Genomic DNA, 21,352 nt, shown 5'->3' on the forward strand with positions numbered 1-21,352 from the left:
GAGGTTATATTCGTTCGGAAGGTTAGATTACAACTACAAGAGGGACAGCAAAGGAAGATAGGCACTTAGACACAATCTTATATTATTCCCGACAGACCACAGAGAAACAGGACAAAAACTGACTCACACGGGGATTGATGGCAAGGAAAGCGGGTATTCGATGGCCAGCACAAGGTGCACCTTGTGCTCAGGGACAGGATAGCGCGGCCCAAAAGATGCAGGAGGTCTCTCAGCGCTCGGAGGTGGCTCTCTTGTCTTCTCAAGCTCGGGGCGCATCTCACCTCACATCCGGTAAGTCGCTGCGTATATCCGGCGGGGAGTGACACGCCCTCGGCTCGTTAGCTCCGCCCCAGATGGAATCGGCTCGTTGCTTCTCATTGGGTGCATGCGGGGGGGTTACCGGCTCCGCCCTTGACGAGGGGCTGACAGGGAGCCCCTTCGTGGTAACCCCGTGGAGCGCATGGTCATGGCGGCTAACCGAGCTGGTGGGAGGACGCACACTCCCCCCGCGCGCCGTGGTTGTAGTTGTTGTTGTAGCTGTAGTTGTTGTTGTTGTTTGGGGAAGAAGATGGAAGGAGGTATGGGAAGGTCCTAAACTCACTACTGGTGCCATATAATCACATTCTGGTGCAACGAAGAGTCAGAATTAATGGAAAGGAGTCCTTAACTGACATAGACTAAGAATAACTAGCAAGATGTCCGAAAGTTGTCTACGTGAGATGCGGTGGACCTGGGCACGACATTTAATGGGGGAAAAAGGGGAAGGTCGGTTCTACAGAGTGTTGTTTACAGACAATGGGACTAGGGAATGGGGGATTGGGGATAGTTGGGGAGTATTGGGGAAATAGGGGAATATTTACAAGCGGATATGGAGGCCAAATTCCATATTCGCAACATTGCACCCTTCTCTACCCTCGGGGCGTCCCGACCCGATAAATTTTTACCTACTTTAGTGTGGCAAGCAATGTAGTTCCCTCTACTATTAACTCTACCCTGAGTGCGACAGTTTTACAGATATTCACAAATGAGTAAATATGTCCCCCTGCGACGTTGCACCCTTCTCCTCACAGAAACACACCCACAGGATAACCGAATCCGGAAAGAATCCTCAAACTAAACATACAGCCGGTAGGGAGCATTATTTACAAGACTACGCTGATATTTACACTACGATCCAGGACCTGTTTTTGGAGGAACACATGCAGATGTTATGCATAGAGAGAGCACGCATGCCAGCATCGATACACCAACCCACGAGTGCTCTGTGGCCTACGGCCTTTAATAACGTGCAGAGCACCCTTTCCCAGCACGAAAAGCACCACCCCATCACACAGTGAGCACCATCCGGTGCACCAATAAAGTGTTTATGAATCATTGTGTGGTGTCGCAGCCGGCCGATGTTCTGCCGCTGGTCTTGCCTTCGTGTGGTGCACTTGGTGTTCTTACTTCTTTAAAAAATAAAGAAAGGCGCCAACCGCGTCCATTTCTTTATTGTGGCCGTCAGGGGCCAACTAAGAGTGGTTCACCTGTTTGGCATAGGTGCCACGTTGACCCATAGGTCCATCCACGGGTGGTGCTTGGCCGCAAAAGAGCTGCGGTCCATGGTGGGTGGCCACAAACATTGCGGTCCATATGGTGTATCGATCCAGGCAGCAAACAGCGAAAGTGCAGGCCCACAACTGCGAAGCCAGCACCTCTCTCTCCTCTCTCTCTACCCCAAAGCCAGATCCTCGGAGGTGGGAGACAAAAGAAGCAGACAAGTGAGTAAGGTGGTAAGGGCGCAAAAGTGCACGCAATACAAGATGATGCACACTGGGGGCACATGGGAACCAGGTGAGACAGGTACGTTCCTATCGTACGCCCCCCCCCCCCCCACCAGGTAACCTACATGGCCCCTCCCTTACCCCTTACTGTATCCACAAAACACAACACTACCCATAAACATCTACTTTACAAATCAACAAACATCCCTACTGTCTTCCCCGTTCCTCCCATAAACCAAATTCGTCTTCTCTCCCTCCTAACCAATCAAATTTGCGATTTCCAACTTTCCTCAAAATTTGCCATCTCCAACTCAACATCATAATTTGCCATCACCAATTCATCATCAGTCCCTCCTAAGGAGGGAGAGATGGAATCACCCCAATGTCTCATCCACGTCGTGATGCGTCTCACCAATCCTCACAGCAATTCTCATTTCCTGCACACAGAACAAAGAAAACACAGGTGTGGAGTCATCATCATCACCACAGGTAAGTGGCTGCGTATGGTGCGACAGGTTCATCAATCCTAACTATTTCCTAAATGACTTTAACAACTTTACACTACCTGGGGTCTTTCTCCGGCCAAACCATTGGCCCTCTTACACTATGGGTTCTAAAAACCAATTCCCATTGGCCAGACTGTGGTGCTTTTCAATTTGGGGTCTCACTCCCCCGATTCATCTCCCGGTGCCCTCGCACAATTTCTGGGCTGTGGCGTGTACCTCTCCCAGTGGGTCTACCCACCTGCACACCTCCACCACTGCAGTTGCCTCCGAGCTTACCTGCTCCTTACCCTAACCTAACTACCTGGGGAAGGCCCTCTGGCGCTCTCCCCACTCGGTGCCCTCTCTGGCACTGGGCTGCCCGATCCACACCCGGGATCCTCAGGCACCCACTCACAACTACCGGCTCCCAGAGCACACCTGCGGCCTCACCTGGCCGACATCCTCACAGTGGTGGAGTGCCCAACCAACTACACACACTAACAGGCTACACGCCCAGCCATTTCCACAACACTAATGCACCCATCCACAACACCATTCTGCAACCGCACCACAAATGCCAATATCCAACCACAATTTACCTGTACCCTCTACCTAACACTTACACTACCCGCCCCGGGTATCCGTGATAGGGGTCCACTCTTCCCCCATTCACACCTTCGCACCATGCACACCACTCCGTACCACTTACTCCAACTCTCTCCACACACCTGTACTTGCACACCTGTGCTCTCACACCTGGTGCCACCTGCACCCTTCTCTCCCCAAGCGCATTCGCGCTGATCCACACACTCACTACTCATACACTGCTCCACACACCTGTCCAGTTGCACACCTGTGCAATCACACCTGTTCAATTCTCACACACACGGCATCATCTCATCTAACTACTCCCCTCTGAAACTTGCGCTTCCCAGTCGTCCCTTTAAACTATTGCGCTCCCTCGTCATTATCATCCATACTAATCTACCTGCGTCCCCACTACAGGTATCAGTCACTATCTAAACCTTAACGTCACCTAATGTCATCTCTCTAGATCCCTACACACAATATAACCTAACCCACCCGGGCTAGTTTTCACTGCCATACACCCCATAAGCTATTGCTCCTTTGCCCCACACATGGGAAGGGTGGCAGGGATGCCATCCCACCACATCGGGGGTCTCTCACTACCAATTTTGCACATCAAATTTCAACAAATCAAAAATTTGCCAATCACTACCCATCATCTGCCAATCACTACTGCCAATCCCTTGCCAATCATCAAATTTTGTTTTTCTCCAATTTTGGGTCCAAAACACTAACCTCATCACCCAGTCTACTCAATAATGCCTCTCGGTGCGCCAATTCCTGTCCAAAGCCCGGCTTCGTAAAGCCAAGCAATGGATGCTGGTTGTTTTGTGCCGGCGGCAGGATGCGTCCGGCACTCGGTGCAGGGACGGGGGCTTACCCGTGCCGAGATCCCACGCACCACCTCGGCGTGGAGCCATCCAATGCCCCGATCTAGACCTGCCGGCACGTCTCACCAAAAAGTGGTCGCCATGACGACCCTTTCTATCGGGCTGCCAGCTCCGCCTAGTGGAGCACGGACGCGGCCGTTCAAAGCGAGGCCCAGCACGCACCGAGGGCCCGCTTCGGCTAAAAGTCGCTCTAACCTCTAACCCGTTTAACGTCGATGCTTCACCTGCATGCTTACACCCCGCAGCCCGTTCCTTGCTCACACATCCAGCCGTGCCCATGCTCCTCGTACCTTTCCTTACACACCCAGGTACCCTCATTCCACTCACAGCCTTGGTCACACACCTGACCACCGAACACTGTGGCACACATTCGTTGCTCGCACACCTCACCAATACACCGCTTCGCGCCCCCTCCTCGGTCACCTCCTCTGTGACAATCACAGGTGTGCCCTCATTCGCACACCCAACCATGTGCCTCACCACCAACTCCAGCGTGCATTCCCACTCACGCTCTACCATTCCAGGTGTGCATCCTTCCATCCCAGGTGTACATCCTCGCTCACCTGTCACAACCAACTCACTCTCCTTGTCACTCTCACTCCTCTCACCTCCATTCTTGACAGCGCACTCACCCTTACTTTTGACAGCGCACTCTTTCCTCATGCACCTGTCCGTTACACACCTTTCTCGCGCACACTCTCCCGTTACACCCTCTGTAACACTCACCACACCGCGCTTCCATGTGCCCCCTCGCACACACGCTACGACCGACTCACTCTCGCCAGCACCCTCACTCCTTGGCACGCACTTTTTCCTCACACACCCCAGAGTCGGACTTTCTCGCACACCTCCTTTTTCGCACACCAGACCTGTCGCACACTTCACCAACGGCCTCTCACGAACACCCGGGTCTATCTCGACCCCCAAGCTTCTTAAATCCCCTGGCGCATCATACGCACGACCATATTGGTCACCACTTACACCGGGTCCTCTTCCTCTTCGCTTCTCCTCCCTCACCTGCGAATCCCTCATCCGGTTAATGAGCACATCATCACGATCCAAACACAGACTTTGGACCAATTCTTTTATCTCCTCTTTTATTTCTTTCTTATCCCCTCTCCGTCGCTTCTTAATTTCGCTCATCCCTTCTTCCACTTCTTCTAGTTTCTGCTTCACCTCCTTTATTCCCCGGTACGTCTCCTCAAGCTCGTCCTCCAAGGCTACCTTGACCGTTTCCATGTGCGTCCTCACCTGCCGGTCCTTCGTCTCCATTACCTCTACCACCTCGTCCAACCTCGTTGTCAGTCCCTCACGTACCATCTGACATTCCCTCTTCGTCGCCACCAAGTCATTTTTTAGGTCATTTTGTGTCGCTTTTAACCCTCCTATTACCGCTGTGTTCTTCTTTACCTGGTCCGTTAGTTCTTTTTGTCCCTCTGTTAGCTGCTCCACCTCCTGCGTCAGGTCCTCTATTCCCCCTTGTAACTTTACAGTCCCCTTTCTCACCTCCTTCTCCATGTGCTCCTTACAGTGCCTCACCTCCTCGCGCACTCCTCCGACCTCCTCACTCACTCCTCCTCTGATCTCCTCTCCCATCACTTGCATCTCCTGCCCAGATGCCACCCTCATCTGCTCCATTTCCTCCCTGTGAGCATCCAGTTTGGTTTCTACCCCCATTCTGACCCCCTCTATCTGCTGCCCCATTTGATTAACTTCCCTTTCCGCTTGGTCCCTCATGTCCCTCAATTTGCCTTCCATCCTGTTTTCTAACCCCTCTAACCCATTTTTCACTCCCTCTATCTGATTCTCCTGGGCAGCCATTCTATTTTCTACCCCCTCTAACCCCTTTTGCATCCCTTCCATTTGATTCTCTTGAGCGGCCATTCTGTTTTCTACCCCCATTAACCCATTTCTCACCTCTTTTATCCCGTTGTCTAACCCCTCACCGGTACCCCTCGCTTCGTCCCTCATTACCCCCATTTGGTTTCCCATTACCCCCAATTGCTCACTCTGAGCATCCATCCGGTTCCCCATTACCCCCATTTGGTTTCCCAACCGCTCACTATCAGCCCTCATTCCCACCATTTGTTCCATAAGGGCCCTCATTTGCAGGAGGAAAAGGTTCGAATCCACCAGGGGCGCTGCCGCGGGCGTGGACGCCGTGGCCACCTCGTGCGTGACAACGCTATTTTGCGACCCTGCCGCCCTCACTGCTTCGCTCTCCTCGCGTCCCTCAATTTGGTCCTGGACCGACCCTGCCTCACTCTCCACTACCGGACCCCAGCTGTCTTGGTCTGCCATAGCGCGACTTTCAAAATTCGGGTTTTTATTTTCGTATAACAAATTCAAATTTCGCCGTTATAATTTCGCGCGGGAAACGCGCTCCGAATCGTCGATTCTACTACAAATTTGGGCCTAATAAATTTAGTCCCGGGTCCGAATTCCACTCCTCGACACCAATTGTTACAGACGCGGCTTAGATGTTATTTACCGAGCGGTTTGGTATGACCACGTCTGCATAGGTTACCCGATTATACCCGAACGTTGACTAATCGCGCTGCGCTAGGTCAATGAAGGAAAAGACACACGGCTGGGATTAAAATGACACGACACCAGGGATACGGTTCTCAAGACCTCCGGAGGAGGTTATATTCGTTCGGAAGGTTAGATTACAACTACAAGAGGGACAGCAAAGGAAGATAGGCACTTAGACACAATCTTATATTATTCCCGACAGACCACAGAGAAACAGGACAAAAACTGACTCACACGGGGATTGATGGCAAGGAAAGCGGGTATTCGATGGCCAGCACAAGGTGCACCTTGTGCTCAGGGACAGGATAGCGCGGCCCAAAAGATGCAGGAGGTCTCTCAGCGCTCGGAGGTGGCTCTCTTGTCTTCTCAAGCTCGGGGCGCATCTCACCTCACATCCGGTAAGTCGCTGCGTATATCCGGCGGGGAGTGACACGCCCTCGGCTCGTTAGCTCCGCCCCAGATGGAATCGGCTCGTTGCTTCTCATTGGGTGCATGCGGGGGGGGTTACCGGCTCCGCCCTTGACGAGGGGCTGACAGGGAGCCCCTTCGTGGTAACCCCGTGGAGCGCATGGTCATGGCGGCTAACCGAGCTGGTGGGAGGACGCACACTCCCCCCGCGCGCCGTGGTTGTAGTTGTTGTTGTAGCTGTAGTTGTTGTTGTTGTTGTTTGGGGAAGAAGATGGAAGGAGGTATGGGAAGGTCCTAAACTCACTACTGGTGCCATATAATCACATTCTGGTGCAACGAAGAGTCAGAATTAATGGAAAGGAGTCCTTAACTGACATAGACTAAGAATAACTAGCAAGATGTCCGAAAGTTGTCTACGTGAGATGCGGTGGACCTGGGCACGACATTTAATGGGGGAAAAAGGGGAAGGTCGGTTCTACAGAGTGTTGTTTACAGACAATGGGACTAGGGAATGGGGGATTGGGGATAGTTGGGGAGTATTGGGGAAATAGGGGAATATTTACAAGCGGATATGGAGGCCAAATTCCATATTCGCAACAATATATATATATATATATATATATATATATATATATATATATATACATGTATATATATATATATATATATATATATGCAGTGTCTGTCTTGTCTTGTGTTGTCACTGAACTACTCCCTCAAACTTTTGTGAAATCGTACTATTCCAACTTGACCCACGGCGGGAGTATGCGCTCTACTGAGTGGCGTTCTCGTTTGGTTTTGTTCCACTGCAAACCAAAGAAATACAAATGTGGATCCCAAAATATTTTTTAATTTCAACAATTTTCTAGACCTCTCCACTGGCAGTTTGGCCCACTCTTCTTGTGCAAACTTGTGCAAAAGAAGACATGGTGCATTATTTGAAAAAAGTGTAAGGGTGCCAATATTTTTGGCCACTACTGTACGCCGTTGTTAGATTATTATCGGTCTTGTTTTCATAATACTCGTTCTGCACATAACCTACATGATCAAATCAGGAATAGATGTTGGGAAAAAATTTTAAATTGATAGATTTCAACCTTTTTCACTCTTTACTTGCATATTATATTAGCCCCTTCTGGATATTTCACATTAACCTCAAGACCTCTCTTTAGACCTGGACAAAATTACAAACTGGTCAAACAAGTGGAACATGTCTTTCAATCCTGACAAATCTCACACTCTCACGATGTCTCTCCGAAAAGACCGACTGGACAACCCTCCCATCTACTTTCTCAACAATCCTCTCAAAGAAGTTCTGTCACTCAAGCTTTTGGGTCTCACTATCAGCCATGATCTTACCTGGAAAAAACACATTTCCAAGCTGGCCTCCAAAGCCAGTCGCCGACTGGGCATCCTCCGTCGTGCGAAGTCCTTCCTTGGCACACCTGAGCTCCTCACCGCATACAAGGCGTTGATCCGCAGTTTGATGGAATACTGCTCTCCCCTCTGGGCTGGTCTGGTCTGGTCTGGGCTCACACCGAGCTCAGCTTCACGCGGTAGAAACCAAAGCTTTCAGGATTATTGGAATCTCCCGCGCTGAAGCTGATTCTGAGGGCATTTCACTCGCTCACCGCAGGCAGGTTGGTGGTCTTTCTGTCTTCTACCGACTCCTCTCTGGCCTTGCTCCCCCTGCTCTGTCTGCGCTGTGTCCTCCAAATATTCCTACAGGTTGCACAAGGACTGCCAGCAACCCTCTTCTGGCGAAACTGCCAAAATCAAGACTCTCTGCTCACCTTCGCTCGTTCATTCCTCTTTTCTCCCGCCTCTGGAACAAACTCCCTCACTCTCTTCAATCCCACTCCTCCCTCCAGGTCTTTAAAACAGCTGTTCACCACCATCTCTTATCTTCCCCCATCCAAAACCTTGATCTTTTCTACCCCCGTTAATACACCCCAAATCCACCTCTTTCAATCTCCGACTTCATTCCTGAAATTTCTTGTCATGTCAATTTGTTTTATACAGTGTACCCCTTCCCTCCCCGCCCCCCCCGCCCCCCTAGCCCTCTCCCTTCAAACAGATCTCCTGATGTCCCTATTCTCTGCTGTTGTGCTTGTAGTGCTTCGCTCTCTCTCCCCATCTTGTCTCCCCCTCTCTCTCCCCATCTTGTCTCCTCCTCCCTTTATTGTTTTACGTGTCCGTTTATCGTTTTTGTGTTTTATGTGCTAATATGTGTTTCATGTGCTTGCTCTTACAGAAGCCTCGATCTTGTATACAAACTAGAGAGGTTCCAGGGAACCTGAACTCAACTGGTCTATATCAATATGGTTAGAATATGCATAATGGAACCACAAACTATATAGTTTATATGTGCTAAAAATATATGACAAAAATTTATTTTTCAATATGGCCGCCCTGCCGCGCCCATTTTTGGGCATGCAACGCCCAAATGCAATCCCAAACTAGTTTATGTCTTAAAGATGCTGCATAACAAGTTTCATCAAATTACATCAATATTTGTGACTTTTAGAGCGTAGACGTCGAATTGTTTACAGACGACAGACAGACGACAGACAAACGACGGACACTGGGTGTCGACAAAAACTCAGCTGGACATAGTCCAGTTGAGTTAAAAAACCAAAACAAATTAAAATCAACATTTACTCCTGTTTGATCATGTGGGTTGTGCAGACGTACTATTATGAAAAAAACTCAGTTTTTGTTAATTTTGCGATTCTGCTCATGGACACCAAGGGGTTAATCCTAAAATCTGTGGACCCATCTAACATCCTTTGATTAATTCAAGACTTTGTCATATATTACTCTTAAATTTGTGTCATTTTGATTAATTTATGTTCATTGGTTTGGTTACAACAAGGCTATTTATACCCAAGACCCCTATATTTTTAACTACCCCTTCCAAGCATGACCGTTTGATCCCTAAATCTGCACTTAGTGACCCCATCAAAAAATAATTCCTACCAACTTGTAGCCCACCATAAACCTTTATAATGATACGTAAAATGTTGGTATACATCAATGAGAACATAGTGAAACAATCAATTATATATCCTGTACCCCTAAGTGTTGGGCCAAATTTCGTGTTGTGGCAAGGTTATAAATCTAGATCGATGACGACTTTCGCAAGAGTTGACCTCCCTAAACATGTGTGCCATGGTCCAATCGACCAGAAACACACAAGAAAAAGGTATGTTCTTTCTTGACTACCCCTTTCCCAGATTCTGGGCCTTGGCACCACGACTGCCACCAGATCAGCCTCTCCACTTGACAACCAAGTCCCTGTACACACCACCTTTTTCTCATGGGTTTATTGAAAATTTGTTTTGTAACCTTAATATGCTAGAGAAGATACGATTATATTGATGACAAGTTTGGAGAAAATACATCCGCATCCTCATTTCCACACCCTGCACCAGGTTGTGGTGCAAATCGTGATTGGCAAAGCAGAGTCAGGAGAAACAACCATGGCAGCTGGTTCCTACCTCTCGTTGGAGAATCGTCACCGAACTGCATTCGGTCGACAGCCGTGCCGAGTGCTTCTCGTGGACTGTGCATCACCTTTTGACCACGAGCAGTGCTCAGTACTCTGCCAGGCTCTGGGGAACTTCTTTGCTGTTGCGTGCAACCTCGGCGGGCCGAACCGTCTTCCGCTTTTTTCTCTCTACGTTGTGCACAAATGTTACGAGTGTTTGCTACCCTTCATAGTAAGTACGCTGCATTCGTGGTGAAAAACCTTGCTAGTACTCTATTATGGTTACACTGGCCAACAAGTCACTTTTATCAGATATAATTATAGGTGGGATGATTCTATATCTGTTTTTTGGTTTTCCTTTAGAACGTTTAGTTTTCGTGATGAGATCGATCAATTTTGAAAGATAAGTAACGAGCAGGGGAAACGCTTCCATCAAGATATTCAGGCAATGGAAAATCGCTCCCAAGGTTTCTGGAAACAAAGTATTCCGGCAGACTACTACTGGGTGTTGTATCGTGATGACAATCCGGACAACGTTTACAAAAGAAAATCGCTCCCAAGGTTTCTGGAAACAAAGTATGCCGGCAGACTACTACTGGATGTTGTATCGTGATGACAATCCGGACAACGTTTACAAAAGAAAATCGCTCCCAAGGTTTCTGTAAACAAAGTATTCCGGCAGACTACTACTGGGTGTTGTATCGTGATGACAATCCGGACAACGTTTACAAAAGAAAATCGCTCCCAAGGTTTCTGTAAACAAAGTATGCCGGCAGACTACTACTGGGTGTTGTATCGTGATGACAATCCGGACAACGTTTACAAAAGAAAATCGCTCCCAAGGTTTCTGGAAACAAAGTATGCCGGCAGACTACTACTGGATGTTGTATCGTGACAATCCGGACAACGTTTACAAAAGAAAATCGCTCCCAAGGTTTCTGGAAACAAAGTATGCCGGCAGACTACTACTGGATGTTGTATCGTGATGACAATCCGGACAACGTTTACAAAAGAAAATCGCTCCCAAGGTTTCTGTAAACAAAGTATTCCGGCAGACTACTACTGGGTGTTGTATCGTGATGACAATCCGGACAACGTTTACAAAAGAAAATCGCTCCCAAGGTTTCTGTAAACAAAGTATGCCGGCAGACTACTACTGGGTGTTGTATCGTGATGACAATCCGGACAACGTTTACAAAAGAAAATCGCTCCCAAGGTTTCTGGAAACAAAGTATGCCGGCAGACTACTACTGGATGTTGTATCGTGACAATCCGGACAACGTTTACAAAAGAAAATCGCTCCCAAGGTTTCTGGAAACAAAGTATTCCGGCAGACTACTACTGGGTGTTGTATCGTGATGACAATCCGGACAACGTTTACAAAAGAAAATCGCTCCCAAGGTTTCTGGAAACAAAGTATGCCGGCAGACTACTACTGGGTGTTGTCTCGTGACAATCCGGACAACGTTTACAAAGGAAAATTGTACTCGCAGCGTTTTTAAGTTGTTATACATTTCTTTTTTTCACAAGTGTGTACCGTATAAATTTAACCAAGTGTATGGTGTGTAACGTTTCTGGGAGTTATACTGAAAAATGAAGTTGGAACGTTAATTAGCCGAATGTGTGATTTTTACCTAAATTGTGCTGAAATGAACACCAGTCGTATTTCGATAACTAGATGTGCTAGAATAAAACCGAACACAGATTTGGAATCAGCGTGCTAAATTGGTCTAGAAAGGTGTTTATAATCTTCGATGTAAAACAAAAAAGTTCGATTTTGTGCACCGGTGTTATTTGTTTGTTTGTCTACGATGTTTGCAAGACGTGTCTGGTTTCCGCATCTTAACTTGGATTTCATATATTTTGAAGATACCTCGCATTGTTTCTATTCACAATCGGACACCTTTACCTTGTGGTACCTCTGCCAAATTTCAATCCTGCGTCCTGATCTGCAACAATCGGAACATGGCGCGTTATGCCGAGGCACGAGAGAGGTTCCGTAGCTGATACCTGCTGAGTCACTTCAATCTTTCCGACCTATGGAACCACCTTCCATCGGCTCTTCCATCCCGCTTTTTCCTACAGGGCTTCAAGCAGCCGCAGCATCTCATGTCATCCCTCATCCCTACCCACAATCTTTACTACCCCCTTTGACCTTGCTGAGCCACACCCTCTTACTTGCAGGTTATGGTGTTCTTCCATTCATCCTTTCCTAGTCGTCATTCCCTTGCTTATTGTGTCCAACTGTGCAACGTTTATCCTTGATCCTAGGGCCACTATACAATACTCAGTTGTTATTTTCACTTTGTCAACTCGTAGCATGTAAAGGGCAGCTTACCACGTGTCCAGCACTGTTTGGCGGAGCTAAGGATGTTCGCAAGTCATGGGGACTGTGTGATGTCCGATCGCGTCGATGAACTAAGGACAGCTATTCAACATAGCATGACTCAGTTTCGCCAACACCTTCCGCTGCTGAAACAAACAATGGGCCTCAAAAAATGCTCCCTGGAAGTGAGTCGCTAAGCAATGTAATAATTCATAATGACTTGTTTGTCATAACGCACATGAAATATCACTCACAATAGGAGGAGTACAAACTTTCATGTACCTTGTGATGTGCAGGTGACCGTGATGTCATGGCATGCACAGCAAAGCGGCGTCAAGTCCCTCGAGGTCACCTTGAAGCAACTTGACCTGGAGAATCTGAAGAAACTTCAGGTTTTTACATTTTGAAAAATCTTTTTTGTATTTTAGGTAAATATTTTGGCCTGGTGTTTGGCTTAGCGGTTAGGGTGCCGGCTTGGGATCACAGGATCCTGGGTTCGAATCCCGGTCGTCGCTGAATTAACACCAGAGGGGTTGACTCAGCCCGTCACCCAAACGAGGTCGGCAAATTGAGTACCAGCTCACTGGTAATTCCCTGTGTGTCGCAAGAGGCGACCAACAGGGTTGACGGCAGGAAGCGCATCCGGCCATAAAACATTGCTTCAAAAAGGGGACCACGGTGCCCGAAAAAGGAAGCATTGCTTCAAAAAGGGGACCATGGTGCCCGAAAAAGGCCAACCCTGCTTTGTGGGGAAAAATAGCATCCAAAGGTGGTTCTACTTTAGGTGACAGGCAACTTGATTGGCAAATTACATACACTCAAGCTACTAGACACGAGGTGGCTTAAGGGGTCATTTACAAATCATACAGAGATGGTGGGGAAGTCGGTAGGGGAGTAGTGAATGTACTAGTGTATTGGGAAAGAAGAATAGAGCATTGGAAAATGAGGAGTGTAGTTGGGGACAGATGAAGAAAAGAGCTTCACAGGGCATGACCACACATCACAACCCAAATGGGCAAGTGCTTTTCAAAATTGATTTATCAAAAAGTTTTCATCACAACCGGTTTTTGACCTCTGTATTTGGATCAACATCCTCATCAGCAACACAAAAGGATTGATCCTTATATTTTAGTGGAAATATAGAAGAGAGAGTAAGAGTATGGTGTGTGTCAGGATGGTGCTGAGGAGTCGTCGGAGGACGCAGCGACTTGCTGATCCAGCTTACGCTCCCATCTATATGTATATATATATATTAGGTGTTTTAATAAAGCATCTGCAAGAGGCCATACAATGTGCAAATGTAGGTATACTTTGGATCGAAATCCTCGTTGTCTTCAGGTGCTGCACACGAAGAGTCCAAATGACTCCATGAACCTGGATAACGATCAAATGAGCCCCGAGTTCACATCCTCACCATTGGATATCGACAGCAATGGTAAGTCGTTCAAGATTGCACTGAACCGAATCAGGACGTGAATTTAGCGAAATCGATTGAAAATTGAACAATGGTCTGCATATCGATCAGGTCTGCATATCGTTTGAATCCCTCTTTAGTTCCTTCCTTCCACAGGCATGTGCTATAAACATGGATATGGAGGGATGGCATGGGGGGAAAATGGCCGTCCCATCAAATGTAGGTATAGATTCAGGTGAATCAGTGCATGCATGTATTGTTACGTCAAAAGTGAAGAAACAGAGCAAGAGCTCCACAGATGTGGTAGTGTATACACTTGAGCAAATGTGCGTATCTCACCCATCTCTGCCTTTTCCCCTTTTCAAAAAATTCTCCATAACCTTAGTATCCCCACATGTGCTTGAAATAACGACAATAAAACACTTCTCCTCAATATGCCTTCTCTCCCTCCACCCTCATCGGTCAACAAACCAAAATCCCATAACCAGTATAACAATTCTAAAATATTCTCCCAAACACCTGTCTCCATAAACTTCCCATCCAATACTTCAACGATGTGCTTGTCTGTAGCCTTCCGTTCCACATGGTCACTGTGATAATCATCATATACACACACACACACATAGATATATCTATGTATGTATGTATGTATGTATATACGTATATATATAAAATTATGGGGAAAGGCATGTGTGAAAGAGAGGAGGAAGATGGTTGGGAGGGAGGTGAGAAGAAAGGAAGAGGGGAGATATGTGAAAGCAGTCGGTCAGGCACAGCTGTGGGAAGGTGTGCGGGTGAGGATATTGAAGTGGCAAGAGATTTGGAGGATGGAGCCAATATTGTTGAATTTCCTGTTGCGGGCAACATATGATGTGCTTCCGTCACCAGTAAACTTGAGATTGTGGGGGTTGTTGCAGGAGGAGAGATATTATTTGTGTGGAGGTGTGGGAACGGTGCAGCATGCACTGAGTGCATGTTCAGTAGCATTGGCAGCAGGACAATACAGGTGGCGACATGATCAGGTGCTGGCGGTGGTGGTGCAGATGGTGCAACAAGAGGTGCTGAGGTCGAGAGAAAGAAGAGTGGAGAAGGAGACTGATGGGTGAGAGGTGTGGTTTGTCAAAGAGGGCCAAGTGGTAAGAGGTGGAAAGAGGAGGAGGTGGAAAGCAAGAGGGCTGTCAGATGCTTGTGATTGGCAGGTGGTGGCAGACATAAAGCCACAATTGGTATTCCCAGAGGATATCTGTGTGACAAAGTTGCGGCCTGACATTGTCATTTGGTCAGGTGCAACAAGACAGGTTATCTTTGACGAATTGTCGGTACCTTGGGAAGAAAATATGGAGGAGGTGCACGAGAGGAAGAGAGGAAAGTACAGTGAGTTGGAGGCAGAGTGCCAGGAGAAGGGTTGGCGAGTTTCGTGTCAGCCATTTGAGGTGGGGTGTAGAGGGTATATTGGCAATTACTTTTCCTGATTTCTTGCTAGGCTGGGAGTGTGTGGGACAGAAAGAAGGAGGATGTGTGACAAGGTGGCCCAGGTTGCCTTGAAAGGCTCATTTTGGATATGGAGGAAGTTTATGGAGGCACGTCGAACGGTGTAGGTTGGTTGTGTGTGTGTGTTTTTTTTTTGTTTTTTTTTGTACTATTATTATTTCTTATTTTGTGTGTACGAGTGAGTGGGTGAGGGTGTGTGTGTCGAACGGTGTAGGATGGTTGTGTGTCGTTTTTTTTTTTTTTGTTACTATTAATATTTCTTATTTTGTGTGTACGAGTGAGTGGGTGAGGGTGTGTGTTTTTTGCATGAATTCATTTTTGCACGAGTGTGTGTTTTTGTATGTTGAGTGGTGTATGTTGTAAGGGTAGGTGGTTGGTTGGTTGGTGTTGTGTGTGTGGATGGGTGTGTATGTGTGTGTATGAATGATCTGGTGTGTTTTGTTGGTGAGTGGTGAAGGGTATAAAAGTGGGTGCTTGAGTGTTCCACCATGTTTGTTTGGTGCTGTGGATTCTGGATGCGGAGGTGTTGTTGTTGTTGTAGTCTGCGTTCGCACTAGCTGAGGGTGGGGGTATGTACACATCCAGGTGTAGTTGCTGCATGTGGATGTGTATGTGCCCCTGCTGGCCCACCTTAGCTGACCGTATCGAGGTTGAAGGGCCGAAACGGGATGATTGAGGACCTCGACTGAGGACCCGGTCAGTGCGGCACACTTGTGACCAGGTGTGTTTTGAACTTATATGTATATATATATATATATATATATATATATATATATATATACGAGCAGGCCAGTCAACAAGTAACCTTAAAATGGCGATATAAATTAGAGAATGTAATGTGTGTAGTTGTAGACGACATACAGTCACGTGAAAAAGTAAGTACACCCCGTGTAAAGTTTTGACTTTTTCAACATATTTCAACATACAGCTATTTGATCTTCATTTCAACAATATTGATAGATAAAGGTGATATAATATAACAAATATCATGAAACATTTACATTTTGTAGTCCATTGTATAATTTAAATAAACATAAATGCAAATTTCGCATGTGGAAAAAGTAAGTACACCCTTGGCTCTAATCGGTGGTATTGCCCCCTTTGGCAGAAACAACCTCAAGTAGGCGTTTCTTATAACTGTCTACCAGTCTCTGACATCGACAGGGAGAAATTTTTGCCCACTCCTCCATGCAGAATTCTTTCAGCTGTGCGAGGTTTGAGGGGTTTCTTGCATGCACAGCTCGTTTCAAATCCCCCCACATCATCTCGATGGGATTTAGATCCGGGCTTTGACTTGGCCATTCCAGAACCTTCCATTTCTTTCTTTTCAACCATTCCTTGGTGGATTTACTGGTATGTTTAGGGTCATTGTCATGTTGCAAGGTCTACCTTCGGTTGAGCTTCAACTTTCCGACAGATGGCCTCACATTATCCTCAAACACCCTCTGGTACAATGAAGAATTCATAGTGGATTATATTATTGTGGATATGAGAATGTTTTTTATTTATTTATTGTTGTTGTAAAAGGTTGTTGAAAATATCGCCCCTCCTCCCTCCGTTGTGGTTGTATAAAGGTCAAAGGGCGTTCCCGTAGTTAGTTCCATAAAGCATACATGAAGGACACTATAATATCCCTGTTCAGTAGTTTATTTCCTTATTCTGTGTATTAGGTTAAGGCCTTGTCTTCCATTAAGATGACACTCCATTGCACCAAGTGAAATAAGATAGATTCCCTTTCATGCCCCATTCCCACTCCCAAAGCCTCAATTGCCAATTACATCCCCTCCAAGCCTCCATTGCCAACTGCACTGGGCAGTTTGCCAGGTTTGCTGCAGCTGTGGTTGTTGATTTTGCCCCAAAACCACCATTGAACATGTGCTCGGGTCGGGGAAGAAAGGCGTGTCTCCACCTCGTCATAGAGGGGAGGAGTGAGTCAGCCCCACTCAACCAACCACGAACAAGGGGTTGGACTTGGAGAGGGTGTGGAGAGAAACATCAAGGAGGTTCGCGAAGGTTCAGGGGCGTGGCATATATAACCCGAAGAAGACGCCCCCACCTCAGACGAGTCCTGGCAAAGCACGCGACGTCCCCACAGCGGCACGAGCAGATGAGTCCTGGAGAAAGCACGCTACGTACACACAGCAGCAGCAGCAGCAGCCACAGCAGCTTGGGGCTTTGACGGCAGTTCTTGAGCAGGGCCGCGAAGGAACGACGGCTGCTAAACACGCCGATCGTGCTGCAGTACCCGTGGACCTTCCTCTCCCTCCAGCCATTCACCTCCTGCCAGTCCTATCATCATTCCCCGCGTGAGTCTGTCCTTGTTTGTTCTGTCCCTGGGTTAATTAAGACTGTAGGTAAGCTAGCGTTGCACTGTGTCTCTAATATCTTCTGTACATTATTTTATTATCTTTCCTTCTCCTTGGTTACTTTGAGCGTGTATATAGTAGGAATAAATTTAGTAGTATTTCCAACCTTGTTGTCTTCTTCTTCTTCACATCCGTGTCGCCTTTGTCTTTTCCCTATTGAATACCTGTGGCGCGATCCGGCCAACGTTCGGGAATCGGGTTAGTCAGGGTAACTGTTCGGCCGCGGTGCCATCCGCTCGGCAAACAACATCTTATCCGCGGTCCGTAACAATATGATGGTGAGATACCCAGGCCCTGATGCAGCAAAGCTGCCCCAAACCATAATATTTCCACCAGCATGCTTTACAGTTGGTATCAGGTTCTTGTGGTCAAATGCTGTCTTTGGCTTTCGCCAAACATGTCTTCTGGTACTGTGGCCAAATAGCTCTACCTTTGACTCATCTGTGCAGAGCACATTGTTTCAGAAGTGCTGGTCTCTGCCTCGGTGTTCATTGGCAAACTTTAGTCTTGCCCTGATGTTCTTTCTGGACAGCAAAGCTTTTCTCCTCGCACACCTCCCATGTAGATCAAATTTGTGCAGCCGCCTTCTAATGGTAGACTCATGCACTTTGACATCAACAGTGGCAAGAGCTACCTGTAGGTCCCGTGATGACATTCTGGGGTTCTTAGAGACTTCTTTCAGCATCTTGCGGTCTGCTCTCGGGCTGAACTTGCTGGGGCGGCCTGGCCTGAACAAGTTGGCAGTTGTTTGGAATCTTCTCCACTTGTAGATGATCTTCCGGACAGTCGAATGATTGATTTCAAATTGTTTGGAGATCTTTTTAAATCACTTCCCAGACTCGTAGGCATCTATAACCTTCTTTCTGAGGACCTCAGATAGCTCTTTTGATCTAGGCATGGTGACGCCGCACACTTCAACAAGAAAGAGAAACCCAATCTAAATGTCTGAGGTTTAAATAAGACAGGTTCCTCCAAGATCCTCTCTAACGATGTTCTTATCATTTGCTCCTGAGCTGGTGCACTTGATTCTAATTTTAGGTATTTGAAGTAGTGATAAATGTTGGGGTGCACTTACTTTTTCCACATGCGAAATTTGCATTTATGTTTAATTAAATTATACAATGGACTACAAAATGTAAATGTTTCATAATATTTGTTATATTATATCACCTTTATCTATCAATATTGTTGAAATGAAGATCAAATAGCTGTATGTTGATATATGTTGAAAAAGTCAAAACTTTACATGGGGTGTAACTTACTTTTTCACGTGACTGCACATATATATATATATATATATATATATATATATATATATATATATATATATATATATATATATATATATACATACATACATACATACATACATACATACATATACATTTCAGTCATTATGCGACTCCATACTATCAGTGGTGAACCACCATTAAGGCGGTTATTAGGTTAGAGCACTAAATAATTATATTCTGATTGGTTACTCCGGACCGCATCTAAGCGACACCATATAATGAGTGGAGACCAGAGATAATATACCATGTGGCAGACGGTGCTTTGTCACTCCCATTAAGGTACAGCGATAGCTGCATGGGATACCTTAATGGCGGTTCACCACTGATATTATGGAGTCGCATAATGACTGGTATAAAACCGAAAGGTTTTCAGATTCATGAATGTATGCAGGACTCACTGCGTTGCCCTGATGAAGCCCCAACAAGGGCGAAACCAGGTTGGTAACTGTGAGCTTTTGCATGCACTCATGATTGTATTTGAAATAAGATCTAAAATTACGTACTGCTCGATGGCTCCTCCAGAGTTTGGCAGGCAAGGTGTACGTACATGGCGGTGACGTCACTGCGTGCGCTCATTAGGTTGGAACACCAAATAATTATTTTCTGATATATATATATATATATATATATATTGTTACGTGCTCCTCCCCAAACCCCGGTCACGGTGTACCTTCGAGCCCTGAGAGGAGTTACTGCAGAAAGATGTGTTGTTCTGTATGTCTTAGATCAATGGTGAAACCATACCAATTGTTACCAACAAACAAGTATTGTATTAAGATCACACAAGAATAACAGTACAAAACAATAGTAATCAATTGTACAACAAATATATCCTTCCTATGATGGTACCATCAGTTTCGTACAATATAACTCACTGTGCTTCAAGTGAGTGAAACAAGAACATTCCCAATGTCTCTATTCCGGCATCAAGCCAAAGTCGATCCGCTCCAGTGATCGTCAGAACGATGTCTAATCGAGACCAGAATCCCGTTCGGTTGAGTGACAGTCACGCTGCCTGTTACGGCCTGAAGCACACCAGACCAAGCCTTCAATCACACGGTCTTTATGTATTTATTATCACACGAAAATCTCTTACTACACATAAAACAAAGAAGGGAGAAGAGAGGGAAAAACCCGAGTAGGCCGGTCCAAGGGTAGGCCAGTCCAAGAGTAGGCCGGTCCAAGGGTAGGCTGGTCCAAGAGTAGGCCGGGCAGTAGGCCCCAGGGCAGGCCCCGTAGTAGACCCCAAGGCAGGCCCAGTGGTAGGCCCCAAGGCGGGCCTAGTGGTAGGCCCCAGTGCAGGCCCAGCACGAGAGGGTAGGAGTAGGCAAGTCCACGAGTAGGCCCCAACACGGGCCTAGTGGTAGGCCCCAGTGCAGGCCCAGCACAAGAGGGTAGGAGTAGGCAAGTTCACGAGTAGGCCCAAAGGCAGGCCCAGTGGTAGGCCCCAGTGCAGGCCTAGTGGTAGGCCCCAGTGCAGGCCCAGCAAGAGAGGGTAGGAGTAGGCAAGTTCACGAGTAGGCCCCAGTGCAGGCCCAGCACGAGAGGGTAGGAGTAGGCAGGTTCACGAGTAGGCCCCAGTGCAAGCCTAGTGGTAGGCCCCAGTGCAGGCCCAGCACGAGAGGGTAGGAGTAGGCAACAAGAGTTCGATCAACATCACCCTTCCGGTAGAGAGATTGCAGCTCTGGACACTCTACAGCCCCCGAAAAGCACTCTGCCATAAGCCCTCTCCCAAAATGGCCACTCACTCCTCTGAATCACCTTCCTGGCCACTCCCCCTGCCCCACAGCCAATCATAGGCTTTATACCCATGGACCAAACCACCTGGTCTAGCTCACAGGGGGGTGTGGCGGAAGGAAGAAGAAAAAGGTCACAAACCGTAACATAAAGATGCATAAAGGTGCCCTCCAGGCGACTGGGAAATCACACCTTCGGGTATGGACGTTCCACGGCTCCCAATCGGCGAACCGCAGATTTCCCACTCAAAAGCCACGTTACACACACACACCATATTAACGTCTGAATGCGGTGAAAATGGTTGAAGCAGTGAAAAACCTTGAGCGAAGCGCAAATCCTGCGCGAGGTAAAAATGGCCGACGGCCCATTCTCGTGGCGTAACGGCACTCCGATGATTCTCTTCGGAATCAACCGCAAAACCTGTCACGCAGGTTTATCTGTCACAGCGATAACAACTCTGTCACAGGAATCCCTTTCCTGGGAAACCCAAAGTACACTCGTGACTCTCGTTCGCCAACGTTCGCTCCAGACCTCGAAGCAGCTAGGCTTCTTGTCCGACTCACTCGC

The 21,352-nt window shown here is 47.2% G+C and overlaps 1 protein-coding gene across 1 annotated transcript in view; it reads left to right on the forward strand.

Annotated features, from left to right (window-relative positions):
- The first annotated feature begins 10,149 nt into the window (after nt 1–10,149).
- LOC137436187 (meiosis 1 arrest protein) overlaps nt 10,150–21,352 on the forward strand; it is a 49,356-nt gene continuing 38,153 nt past the window's right edge. The window contains exons 1-4 of the mRNA XM_078765930.1: nt 10,150–10,391; nt 12,479–12,670; nt 12,782–12,877; nt 13,824–13,920. Of these exons, the coding sequence (XP_078622056.1) occupies nt 10,152–10,391; nt 12,479–12,670; nt 12,782–12,877; nt 13,824–13,920 (625 nt within the window). The 5' untranslated portion in view covers nt 10,150–10,151. The remainder of the gene's footprint in view (nt 10,392–12,478; nt 12,671–12,781; nt 12,878–13,823; nt 13,921–21,352) is intronic.

Source organism: Myxine glutinosa, chromosome 11 (assembly GCF_964187855.1).
Source record: "Myxine glutinosa chromosome 11, kmMyxGlut1.1, whole genome shotgun sequence".
Taxonomy (NCBI): domain Eukaryota; kingdom Metazoa; phylum Chordata; class Myxini; order Myxiniformes; family Myxinidae; genus Myxine; species Myxine glutinosa.